At 35.4% G+C, this 13,748-nt stretch overlaps 1 protein-coding gene across 4 annotated transcripts in view; it reads right to left on the bottom strand.

Moving 5' to 3' along the window:
• The window catches only part of SACS (sacsin molecular chaperone), a 57,643-nt gene that overhangs the window by 16,597 nt on the left and 27,298 nt on the right, over positions 1 to 13,748 (bottom strand). For all 4 annotated transcript variants that reach the window (XM_058018731.1, XM_058018729.1, XM_058018728.1 and 1 more), the window contains 5 exons: positions 12,522 to 12,607; positions 10,098 to 10,209; positions 8,844 to 8,990; positions 6,085 to 7,567; positions 3,080 to 3,171 (listed from right to left, as the gene is read on the bottom strand). In XM_058018731.1, the coding sequence (XP_057874714.1) occupies positions 3,080 to 3,171; positions 6,085 to 7,567; positions 8,844 to 8,990; positions 10,098 to 10,209; positions 12,522 to 12,607 (1,920 nt within the window). The remainder of the gene's footprint in view (positions 1 to 3,079; positions 3,172 to 6,084; positions 7,568 to 8,843; positions 8,991 to 10,097; positions 10,210 to 12,521; positions 12,608 to 13,748) is intronic.

Below are 13,748 nucleotides of genomic sequence, written 5' to 3'. Positions count from 1 at the left end.
AAAAAAATCTTTTTTCTTTCACTTAATGCCTACAGAGCTACAGAATGATAGCTCTATTGAACACAAAAACAGGTAAACACATCAGCCCTGTAAAAGTGAGGAAAACTTGCGGAAAGGGCCCATGGAAGATAAGAATCTACTTAAAAGCTCAACTTAAGCCCCGTTGTTTTAATTTGAGAAGTTAAAAATACGGGTTTTAAAACTATACAGGTAATCCTCCTCTTTCTAGGAAGACTAGAAATTTTCCTGCATGTAAAATTATTAAATATATATAAATAAACCAACAAAGATATTGATAATTTCCATGTAACATAATCACAAGGTTTTCTTCATCAATATGCATTTTCCCCTCAACTGTATTTAGAAATATTTTTCTAATTATGTTAGGTTGTTATGTCTTGGCAGCAGTATTCGGCAAGTTTTTTTACAAGAAAGCTGGGGCAATGAGAAAAGCTAATCACCAAATTCACACAAATATCAAGCTTCAGTCCAAACCAGTACATCTTCAATTGATAACCATACCTGAAAATCCCCAGAGAAGCTGTTGGGCTAGAATATAATCAAATCCATTTTTAGAAAACATCCTGTGAACTACATATTAAGACACTAAGTATAGAAACAGTTACTAACTAGACAAATACAGTTCACATTTTAGGAGAGTAAAAGTCAGATCTGTTTGCCTTTGAACAACACAATAAAAACAATTGCATCCCATCTCAAAGAAATATTATAAAAAGTTTCTATTTCTACAATTGTAGCAGAAATCTCTCTGATGTAATTTCTACAGCTATATAAATTAAATTTTTGACAGATTAAGATTTCCAAACCTGTCAAAACCCCCTCTAATACTTATTATTTATAGTTACATACAAATTTTATGGTAGTGCAGTTGTACAATTATGCAGAACCGTTGAGTGAATAATAATTTAGGAGGAGGGAGAATGAAAAGTAGGACACCTGAATCTTGTAAAGGATTATCTAATAGTATTTAATAATTCTGAGAACATTTAGAAGAATATTTGCCATATTTATTTACAAAAATATGTTCTTCTAATGAATGGGAGGCATACTACCAAGAACAAGTCCCTAGAAAAATATCATCCAAATTGACAGAATAAAAGAGAGACTTAAGTGCAATAAAAAGCAAGACTTAAATGTGACCCAGAATTTCCTCAGTAACTAAAAGGAGTAGAAATACGTGATTGGAGTTCTGAGACCAAGCCTGCAAGGGAAAGAATGTCCTAGAACTCAGCAAGGGACTGGTTTAATAACATACAGGGGTTTTTCTGTTTCTGTCACCTCTGTGTTTTCTGTTTAAGATGTATTCAAACACATACTGTATTTTGTTTTGGTTGTTTTGCTCTGTTTTTTAATTTAAGCCTGCTTTTAAACTGCTTTGTCACATTCACTCAGAGAAAATTGTCTAGGAAAGTACATTTCAAAAATCAGCTCAAGGTTTCATCACACAGAACAGGTATTTTTCAATACTAACATTGCTGTCTTACATGAAACCTTCATCCATCTAACTCACTGTGGTTGTCTGGATACCTATATATATCCATTCCTTAAAAGGTACTATAAACAGTAGCTCCTTTTGGTTATATACTAGATCACAAACATTCCCTGTACTTTACATCCTGTTTAAAAATAGCACAAAGGGAAATTAACAGTAGAGAAAAAAAAATTAAGCATATTCTAGTGCATTAACAGACACAGCATCCATCATGTAATATGCTGATAGGAATTGGAAAATTCTGCTTTTTAAAAAAAGGGTTTTCTTTGTAATAATTTCAAACTTGATGTCCTTCATATTCAATTAAAGTCATGGATTTAATATTTTCAATACATTTTACATTAAATATTTACAAGGTTTACTCTATACAAAAAGTTACTAGATTGTTTTTTTCCATAGGTGCTTTGCTATAGTTTAAAAATTTATCATATTGCCTCAGGATTACCTTATTTTTCTTTTGTGTTTGATAATGAAGGAATGATCAAAACATGGAGAAAGAAGGAGCTTTAGAACTCAACAAAAGAATAATAAAGAGGAAAGATTTAAAGGATTGAAGAGGAAAAAAGGTCAAAACATAGAAGAAACAGGGACTAAATGACTAAAGATCATAATAAAGGATATAAAGAAAAACAAATCAAGACTGTGAATAACAATATTCTACATCTAGTTCTAACATCTTCAGACTAAGAAAGAATTCTGATGAATCAAGTAATTTAAAAAAAAATACAAGAATTTTTCCTGAAAAGTACATTTTCTAGACATTGAAGAACCGCTTACTTTTAAATAGTATTAACATACGGTGAACTAACAAGTGGCTTGATTTGTGAATTGTGTTTACATGAAAATATTTCTGAGATTTAGGCTTCGAATTTATCAATCAAATGGTAAACACAAGGGTGGAAAGGTAAGTGCAGATAAACTTTGAGAAGAATAGATACCAGAAAAAAAATTAATTGTGAAGACAGTTAAACACAGACATATCTTATCTATAGATAAAACAAACTCCTTCACCATTTCTTTTGATCATGACTGAGAGTATTTCAGTAGGTCCACACTGACATAACCATAAACCATGAATTAAGAATCAGGGAACACACGATGAAATTATTTGATCTACAGCATGCATGAGGCTAGATGCTTAAACTGATTTAACCTGGTTTAAAACAAATGTACTGAAGTGATCACCTGCAATTGTGAGTTAAAAGATGATCCACAGTACTATAACCATGACACAGCTATTGCATATGCAAATATTATAAATATAAAACAGAATTAAGACTGTCTTAGGTGGAATAATACTATTTGAATAAAAATCTTCACCCTTGAATATATTTTACTAAATTTTATCACTAATTTTATTCCTTTGCCTTTTTGTTCATTTATAGTTTTCATTTGTGTCATTTCAATTCCAAAAAGTCTATCACACCTTAATGGGTATTTTTTTTTTTAGATTACTGTCTTGTTTATGGGAACTCAACTTCCAGAGACATTACTTTAAACTTGGGGTTAGAGCTAGTCTGTTTGAGCCATTAGAAGTTCTGTAAGAAAATACAAAAGACACATCACCTCGGCTTTTGGCGGCTTCTTTCAAAGCAGCAAGGACCTCAGGCTTCAGGTCATCAGAGAGTAACCTTCCCTCCAGGCCAGGAAAGAGTGATCTAGCACACCATGAAAAAAGAGAAAAAGAATAAAGAAAAGGCCCCCCACACTTAAGCAAAGCCTCATTTATTTGTGTTACTGTATAGACATCATCAGCTTGGTAACCATCATGGTAGAACAGAGTAGCATGCAAAGAAATCGTGCATAGGCAGATTAGGGCTTTCAATGGGTATTTTCTGACAAATAAAAAAGTTATACATTTAGATGCAGAGACTAGTAAGAAAGTACTTTTTCCAACTACTTTTCAAAGCAAGTCTAAGGAAGTTTTCTTTGATAGAAAAACTGGGATTAAAAAACTACTTTTACCTATTCGTAATCTAACAAAAAAAAAAAATAGCACCTACCATTCTATGTCTCTTAGAATTCTGCTTGACAAGTTTACATAAACTACAACACATAATTCTAGAATGTCACACAGACCTGTGGATTTGAAAAGATCTGCAGATTTGAAAAGATCTGCAGTCAATACTTAAAATTATTGTGCCAAGATTCAGTCCCATCTTCCCCATCTCTTACTCTGGCACTTTAAATCAGCTTTCAGGGCTTTGGTCTTTGTGAAATCAAAAATAAATATCCAGTTTAATTCTGACTGCAGGTGTGTTCATTAGACATAAACCAACACAGAATCTTGTTCTTCCACAGTTAGCAGAAAGAAAATTTCAAAGAGCTCATTCTACCTTCTTAGCAGGCTCCAAATTTGAATAAGAACCAATCTCCTGAACTGAAAGGGTTTTGAAACATCTAACATACATAATTTATCATACTTAAAACATTAGAATTAGAGATACTTGATGTAGACAAGAATAAAGGCAAAGAAAGCATTACTATTTGAGACTCCTGTTTCATCACCACTAGCAAGGAGCTTTACGCCTGTTATGCTTTTGTATCAGTTTCACAAGGCTAATCAAACCAGGTCCATTACCAGTGGAGCATGAACTGAATAAGAAATACTGGTATCCTTAAGTTTCCAAAAAATTATCTTATGACTAGTCTGAAGCAGGGCTCTGATTTGTTTTTCTCATCATAGGAATGTTTTCTGTATTAATATACTGGCTGAGCTTCTGGAAGGATTAACAAACTGAAAGAACAACAAAAGATAAATAATCTCACAGTAGATGCTAAAAACCTTTTTTTTTTTTTTAGAAAAAGACACTAGAATCATAGGCCCCAAGTAGCTTTAATCCCTTGATAAATAACCTGAATCGTTTAGAACAAGAAATGATTATGGGTCTTTGTATATGGGTTTAAATTTATGGTGCTCCTGGAGTGGGTCCAGCATAGGGCTACAAAGATGATCAAGGCATTGGAGTCTCTCTCTTATGAGGAAAGGCTGAGGGAGCTGGGCCTCATGAGCCTCAAGAGGAGACAGCTGAGAGAGGACCTCACCCAGGTCTGTATGTATCTGAAGGGAGGGTGTCCTGAGGGTGGAGCCAGGCTCTTTTTTGTGGTGCAAGGATTCAGGCAATAGGAAAAGAGGCAATGGGCAGAAACTGATGCACAGGAAGTTCCAGCTGAGTATGAGGAAGAACTTTGCACTGTGCAACAAACTAGTACTGGAATGAGTACTGATTGCCCAGAGAGGCTGTGGAGCCTTCCTCACTGGAGATACTCAGGAACCATCTGGACACAACCCTGTGCCATGTGCTCTGGGACGGCCCTGCTTGAGCTGGGAGGTTGGACCAGATAAACCCCTGAGGTCCCTTCCAACCTGACCCATTCTGTGATTCTGTTTAGAATATAGCAAAAATAGAATAGCAGCAGGCTTGAAGATATGCAAATTTTTTTCAAGAAAGATGAGAAGTTACTTGTATCCAACTACTTTTCTTTAAGATTGGCTGTCTAAATATATAGTCAAAACACAATTTACATAAGGACTTCACTTGAAGCACTTTTTACCTTAATAATACCTATATGGGCACACTCCAACCCACCTCCTCTTCCCTTTTAAACAGTCCATAGAGCAGTAAAAGCAACAAAACACATGCCAAGTGTCACATTCTCTCAAGTTGAGGGTCTGGACATAAATGGAATTCTGAGGCAAAAGAGAAGAAGGGCTCGATGTTATCGTGCATTGGGGTAGCACTTTGTAAGAGGAAACATCTGGTGTGTCTAAGTGACTTCAAGGTTATGTCTTTAGACATTGTGTGCAGAATGGTCCAGATTTAACAAGTATTTAATACATGCATAATCCAGTACAGACATGAAAAGCAGTAGTCATGCTTTCTCCCCAGTGACCCCAAGCTCGTTCATTCCAGCTAGCCTGCCCTTTGCTATCCCCTCCCCAGTGTCAGTGCAAGCTCCGTTGGCTGATGAAATGAGAAACAAACTGGAATGCAGCTGGGAAATAAGGAAGGAAAAAAAAAAACTAATTGGAGAGGGACTGGAGAGAGCAAAGGGAGAGCAGATGCAAAACACAGCTCATCATAGTATCTGCTTATTTCCTGAAACCAGTTTTTAGTACTGCCTCACTGAAATGAAGTGTTGTGATAAAAAATAAAAGCCAGATATAATCTCAAGGCTTAAGTTTAATAAAAGCCCTTAGCATTATCTAATTTAATGAACTTCCTGGTATGCATGTTGCTAATCTCCTCATATTTGTAATTCTAAAAAGAAAATGAACTGGAATTGTACCCTGAGGTATCCTCTTAAAGTGTAGATCACGCAATTCTTTTATAAAGGGTTAATGGCAAATGGATGTCAAACTTTTCAAATGAGGCATATGTACACAGATATATACATATATACAGAAAATTGAGTTCTATCTCTGCCTTATTTCATCACAATACAGGCTGCTGCATACCTTGTTTGTTGACAAGCAAAGGAGTCTGAAGCTCTGTTTTAACATAAAAATTTTAAAAAAAGAAAAAACCTGGCAAAAACCCTCCCCACAGTATTACAAATATTAAGCATACCTGGGATATTCTTCTGAGGTTATGTAAACTATATCCTGTTCTGACACGGATGAGGAAAAAGGAATAAAATTCCCATTCTGTAAAGGCAAAAGCTCCAATCCAATCAGTTCACTGTAGACTCCATCAGAAAGCACAAATTCTAAAAGATGAAGCTTTTCTTCAGCAGGTCCACTGTGCCCAGATTTCCTTAGCACTTGCCGCACTACAGCAGGAGTCACTTTTTTCACAGCTTTAGCAGCAGAAAGAGTAAGATGCACTGCACTAGCAATATTTGCTGGTACCTTAGCAATCTGCTTCCCTGAATTCTGGAGGTAGTTGAGAACAGACTGCGTGTACTCCAAACTCTCATCCATTTCAGAAAAGTGCACCTGTTCCACCTTTATCCACTGATTACTCACTGAGTAAATAACTGTATGCTGGAGCAGGTCTTTAAAGAGAGGTACTACTATTGGTTTCCAGGGTACCCTGATTTTATTCTCATCAGGCCATAACCTATAAATTCTTTCAGGCGACAATGGAAAATCTGAATTCTTCTCAGTCTCCATTCGTTTGATAGCTTCCAAAATAAGGGTGGTATATGCCTTAGGCACTATATTTACCACAAGAAGGTCATTCCACAAAGCTGCTGGATCTCTCCACTGATCCAACTCTCGCCATTTGATACTCCTCCTGTTGTCTGTGAGACCAAAGAAACCGCTAACATGAACTGGAAGTCCAGTTTTGCTTTCTTCGCCAGGAGGCAAAGGCAGAAAACAAAATGCTCTTCCTGAAAAGTCTGCTACAGCTCCATTTTCCTCCTCGTTAGTTGCTAAAGACATGGCTATTCCAATAGTAGGAACAAATTTCAAGTCATCAGCTAAAGAATCCAGTTCTGTGCACATTCCTCGACCACCCACACAATTACACACTAACCAAGATGTCTTCTGTGCATCCTTAACACTCTCATCTTCTACAACTATATTTACATGGTATGTCACACATGTTATGCTATTGCTTGGAACTCCCTTACAATACTGATTTATTGCAGTTCCCAGGATTTTGATAGAATTGGGTCTTTCATGTTTCAAGGCCTTGTTCTCACTGGCAGTTACTCTAAAAACCAGCCTCTCTGTCCCATCAGCTTCCCGCACGTGCAATGAAACATCCTGAACACTCTTCAGGAAAAGCAATACTGTGTCTGCATCTGCTCTGAAGGATTCAAACAGCTCCAAGACCTTCTGTTTGTCATAAACATTGCTGCTCAGTTGGGAAGGCTGCAGACGAAGTGGGAAACGAAAAAATGTACCAGGAAAGTTTCCATTCTTAAAGGTTTCCTTAGTGCTGCCAAATACACCAATGAAAGGTGCAAACTGGTCCGTAAGTTCATTTATTTCCTTGCTATCTTCTTTCAGATTCCAACACTGGCCTGACTCATGAGGTCCAAAGAGGGTTTGATGGGGATCAAGCATTCCAATCTGGTCACCACTGAAGATGCTAGGGACATCTGTAGCCATAAAAACCAACAATTACTAATAAATCTAAAACAACATACTTTAAAAATACAGTGTTGAGGAAAAAATTTTTAAAAGGTAAGAATAAAATATTCTAAAACTGTGATGAATTGAGTACAATCCCCAGGGAATTGGCTAAGTCACCATCCCTGAAGGTACTGACAAGACATGAGGATGTGACCCTTAGGGACATGGCTTAGTGGACTTGGTACCATTAGGCTTACGGTTGGATTCAATGTTCTTAAAGGTCTTTTACAATCTACATGATTCTGTGATTCTGATAACATAATTCAGTGCTTACTAACAGGGAAGAAACAAGCATACACCTATTCTGCAGCTGAATATATAAATACTCATTCAACCATTTGAATTCTAATCAACAGTGAACAACAGGAAGTTGCTTTCAACTTCCTTCAACTACATACTTTTATGTTTCTACTATTTTCAAGAAAAAAACCCAACTAATTAATTTACTACATGTATGTTCTACTAGATTCATACTTTGCAGATCCTGAAGGCTGGCACACAGTAATGCTATACGTTTAAAAGCAGAAATTCGCAGAATTATCAAACAACAGAATGTATTAATTTTATTCACGCTCAGCTAGGTAAAATATTTTTTGGAAAATATAATGTGTCTTACAAATTCACTTCACAAGGTAAAAATTTTTACCTTTTTTTTTTCCCCTGCATTGTTACTAGTGTGGAGACTGTAAGCATTATTTATCCTTCTTCTGTACAACAATAAAACATTCTGGGAGAATAACAGATTTCAAGACTGAATATTAAGAGTTTACAAAACAGTATGTACTATCTCTTTCAAGTGTAAATGTGCATATACCTCTATTACATATCTTTTGTAGCACTAAATAAAAATCACTACTATCCAAAGAACTAGCAGAATTCTTTTGGTCTAGTGAGTAGAACTTTCACACTTCTACTTGGATACCTATCCTGTATTATGAGCCTCTATAAAATGAACAGCAATGTATAATTGAAACACTAATGTAAAGAAATGTTCATTTCAATGTAAAGGACTAAGTACATGATTATGTTAATAGAAATATCTTCAAAAACCTTCAAAATCAAACAGATACCTTATAGGATTAGAGAAAAACAGGAATGTTTCATAAGAAAATCTAGCCATGAAGTAATTGAAGTAATTTTAAAACACATTATAGAGAAAATATTAAATGTTTATGAATATCTAAAGTAATTTAACTATTTAAAACTTCAACATTTTCTTTTTAAAATAACTACTAAGATTACCTGTTATATGATAAACTGAATTAAAGCCAATTCCAAATCTTCCAACTTTCAGGGGATCATCCTTCTTTCTGCTTCTTGCTATTTCCTGTATACCATGCCAGTCCTCAGGGGTGAAAATTGCATCATTATATGCATAAAACGCTGGCCCTATAATAAACAGGCAAGAGTTAAAAAGATGACAGAAGAAGAAAACTATTTAATGTTTAAAATTTCTAGGAAAGGAACTCACAGACCTGAGAAAGCATTTCTTTGAAGTATATGCATGTGCAAACTTAATGGGAAAGCTATGACTCTAAGCTGACATCAAATTATGCCTGGTAATGAAAAAAAATGCAAAATGCAAAAGCAATGAGATTAATTTACCTCTGTAAATGGTACTTAGATTTATATTCTGATGTGTTATTTAATTCTTACATCCTCATTTTAAAAGAATGATTCTGAAAAATTGGACAAAAAGCAGAAAACAACAAAACTTCTGAAAGTGTCATGTGGCACAATGCTTAAACTCAATCTGTTCAGACTATCAAAAAGATGTTTGAAAAATGTACTAGTCACAGTCTGAAGATAGCTCTACTGGAAGGGAATATAAGGCAAGATAAAACAATAACCTGTGTCTAGAAAGTAAGACAAATTCATATTAGAAGACATAATAAGGCTGATTAACAACTGAAAAAAAGCCGGAAGAAAGAAGTAGTGGATCATCCATCAGTGAAACTTCAAATCACAACTGAATGCCTTTTGGGATGACTACGCAAACTAATTTTAAATGTAATATTAATAATAATTAATTAATCCATAATTGTCCTTTATCTCACAAAGCCATACTAAATGATGTAAAAAACTAAAGTTTCAAGAAGCTGGATTTGCAATATACAGACAACATGGAGCAAAGCTGGGTGTACAGTCAAGGGAAAAATGGGATGGGGAAGAAAACTGAACTTCCTGGAGAGTGCTGAAATGTAAAGGGCACAGGTAATTTTTACTTTAAAAACTAGTGTGCTGGCTTGTACTTCATGGTAGCTGGGGGTTGTGTTTGGGATTTGTGCTGGAGACAGTGACAATAACACAGGGCTGTTTTAGTTATCACTGAGCAGGGCTTATGCAGAGCCAAGGCCTTTTCTGCTTCTCATGTGGCCCAAACACTGACTGGGCTGGGCTGCTAAGGATCTCAGAGGGGGCATAGCCAGGACAGCTAACCCCAAACAACATGCATACTGAAAAATAATGGCCAAATTTAATAAAACTTATAATTACCCTGATATTGTGCCATGTCCTTTGACCATAACGTTTCTGTTCCATACTGAGTTTCATCATATAGAAACCTAACCTCCGTGGCACCAGCATCTTCTGCATTCTGTATCAGCTCCTGAGGCAGAAAAAATTAAACAAAACAAAGTATAATGCACTAATACATATTCTAGCAATGGCTTTTGAACTTATACAGTAGAAAATAACAAGTAAATTTCTCAAGTATAACTGTTTTCGTACGATTCAACCAAAATGGTTTTATCCAGTTTATACATGAGAATAGGTTTTCTTATAAACAAATATTCAGACAAATACTATAAAAACGATTTGAATATGGACTCAAATATCATAAGAAAGCAGTCACACAAAGTTGAGAAATAAGATACCAAACTATTACTACTATATTATCCTAAGAATCAGAGCTGTAAAAGTCTCAAAACAAGGCAAATGTGAGAAGAAGAAAAAAGAATTTTATATTTATCAAAGTGCGTTAGGTAAGTCCTTTCAGACAAGTGTCCAACAACAGTGAGGCACAAACAGGAAATGCACAGCACTCTTCTTTACATCAACTGAATTAGGCTGAAGTTTACATTTCACAGTATGAACCAACCATTCCTGGGCCGTAGTGCTCATGCTTCTAACACCCCTGCAGCAAAGGGCTGCAAAACAGTTCTGACCAGTGGCTCCCTAAGTCATGAACCAACAGAGCAGCAGCCCTGTTGAATGAAACCCACAGACTGGAAAGAGGCTTATATTAAGACTGAGTATTTGCTAAATAGTAGTATCAGTGGTGAGAGCTACAGAAAACTCAAATGTCAGTAAAGCAGTTCTGTAAACATGACCATTAATAAAATATGCCTATCCAGTCCTGTTTTCATCAACAGCAGACACGTAAGCGTGATTATAAATACCTAGGGGATTACAGCCTCACACAATGGTCTATTTACACTGAATCATCACAGTGTATCAGGGCTCCAGACACATAAACACGTGTGTATGCTTATGTGGGTGTGTGCAAGCTTGGCATAAGCAAGTATTTCAGCTGAATTGAAAAGCAATGTAGACGCATCACATGCAATGTATTCACATACTTTAATTTCATTCAGTTATACATAAAAGACTTCATAGCAAGATGAATTTCTACTTAAAAAATGCATCAACTAGCAATCAGTATTTCAGATTAGGTTGCATTCAAGTATACTGTTGAGACTAAAATAAGCTCACTCTTACCTAATACCTGGTTCCAAAATTATAACTCTTTTATTTTGCAGTTTTTGACAGTATGTTCAGTCTATAATGCATATTATATTGTCACTTCTACATAGTTTTGAGGCATTATGAGATAGCAAGAAATACACCTACAGTTAAGCATAAATAACAGATGTTTAAAGAATCTTTACAACATATTTATATGCAGTTCTTCTTCTAAAAGAACAATCATGACAGTCTTTCATGAAGACAAAGTAAGATAGCCCAAAGTTTCCAGAAATATTAAATACTAAGTAGGGCAATCACCATGAAGTCAGACTTGCATTCATGCTGTGGCACAAGAAGGTAACTACTACATTCAGCAGTAACACCATTGTATCTGAAGATTCAAAACACTGAAATAAATTTTAAGGTATCAGCAAAAGTCCTGGTAGTAATCTCTCTCTAACAATCTGTTAACCCTAAATTGTAAACTACAAAAACAGCATCATTTCTACTTTTAGAATTACCTATCTGATTTCTAAGGACATTTCCTTATTTCTTCATAGTGGAATGAAAGTTTGGGTTTAAAATATTGAGGAAATCTGAACCCTTCTTAATTCAAATGCATTTTACAGATGCAACTAGTACTGAGAAATAATAAAAATGTAAGCACCCCTCCTACATACAGACACTGCTGAGAACACACCCAGGAGGCAATTTGCCAAAACAGTTGAAGATGTGCTTATCTTGGGCATTCCCACTAAGCATAATCAGCTTCTAGTTCCATGGTTGCAAACAAGACAACAGACATAAGAAACTGTCATCATCTGTCAATATTTGTATTCAGGTGTTTTGGACGTAGGCATGTAGAGGTAGATAAGATATATCTGCATCAAACCCCATTCGTTACAACCTAGTATTCCCATACACAAATAAAATTAAGTTACTACCACCCATGTGATGAAGTATGCTGTATTAGAAGTTTAACATCCAACTAATCACCCCAGATGCTCTTAAAAAAAAAACCAAAAAACTGCCATCTTCAAAGAAAAAAAAAACTACTAAAAACCACACAAAGCACACAACTCATTTTGCCTTGTCCACAGAAATGGACACTTCTATCTTCTGTAGTACAGTGAATCTAAGATAAAACAACCACAAGATTTGCTGGGAAGTGTTAAACTTCAGCATTATGTCATGCACATTAAATAACTGTTAAAAATACTATTTATTGTCTACCTTAAGAATCTGTCCTCCCTCTGGATATCTTCTTAATATATCCTTTAGAAAATCAACAAGTGGTGGAGTTGTTTGTCCAAAACGACCTAAAAGCAAACAAGTAAATAAAAAGATTATTTTTATAATTATGCTGTGTATTATGCTGCTGTGCACTTAATTTCAGATTTAAAAAAAATACTAAACAATTACTGAAAACAATAATTTCTTAAAATTAACTCAAGGCCTATTATTGTAAAATCTTGTATTTCCAGAATCATCTGTGGAAATCCTACATTACAAATCTTTAAATTAAAAAAGGTGAAATGGCAGTTTTGATGTTGACGTCAATAAGCTGTTTCATATCTAGATGAAATAAACTTGGGGGGTAAGTCTTTGCAACAGTTATGCCACAAGTCCAATTACTTGATGCTCAAAAGTAGCAATTTCTCAAGGACTACTGCTTTTTAAGTAGCAGGACAGTATTCCAGGGCAGCAGTGGCTGTAACTCTTTTACAGCCAGTCATGATCCCTAATGACAGCTACACACACTGGCACAGAAGTTTTTGGCTCTAGTGTGCACCTCCTGTTCTGACATATTCTGGCCATGGACCTGGTGCCAGCCTTGGTGTTGCCAGGGCCTAATGCTGGAGGGAAAAGAGTCCCAGCATCATGAACATCTGCTCCAAGAGAAAAAGTCTATCACAAAATGAAAGTTTCAATACTCTTCATTTCAAACTCCAGTCTGAGACTAAAGGGCCGCTCCCTAAACCAAACCTCTAAAACATACACAGACCCTAATGATGCCCCATTTAAAGCTTTTTTTTTTAATTGTTAAGAAGTAATTACTCTCTCCCTCTCTTCTGCATATACATGTTTATGAAGCACACAGATTCAAACCCGCATATTATGTGTATTCTAGAATAAAACACTAGGATAAAAAAGCAAAGTAGAAAAAAAGGGGACAAATAAGAGTTTTATTTGCTGAGAAAGCATCAAGTAAAAAATCAAGTATTTTGTCTTTAAAATTTTCTTAGGTTACTTTATTTAAGGTAACTTAATAGCATCAATGAAAAAATAAGCAAGACATTGTAACTGACAGCTGAATATGTGAAGTATTTCATAATTCTATTATATTTGCAGTATAGAGAAGTATATGAAAGTCAGTATGCCATATGCATACCTCCAAAATAAGGCAGACTGATCAACCGACATTACCTAAAATGAAGAAACTGATCTTCTCTAAGTTGG

Source organism: Melospiza georgiana, chromosome 2, assembly GCF_028018845.1.
Source record: "Melospiza georgiana isolate bMelGeo1 chromosome 2, bMelGeo1.pri, whole genome shotgun sequence".
Taxonomy (NCBI): Eukaryota; Metazoa; Chordata; class Aves; order Passeriformes; family Passerellidae; genus Melospiza; species Melospiza georgiana.
This window is presented reverse-complemented; position numbering and strand designations above follow the sequence as displayed.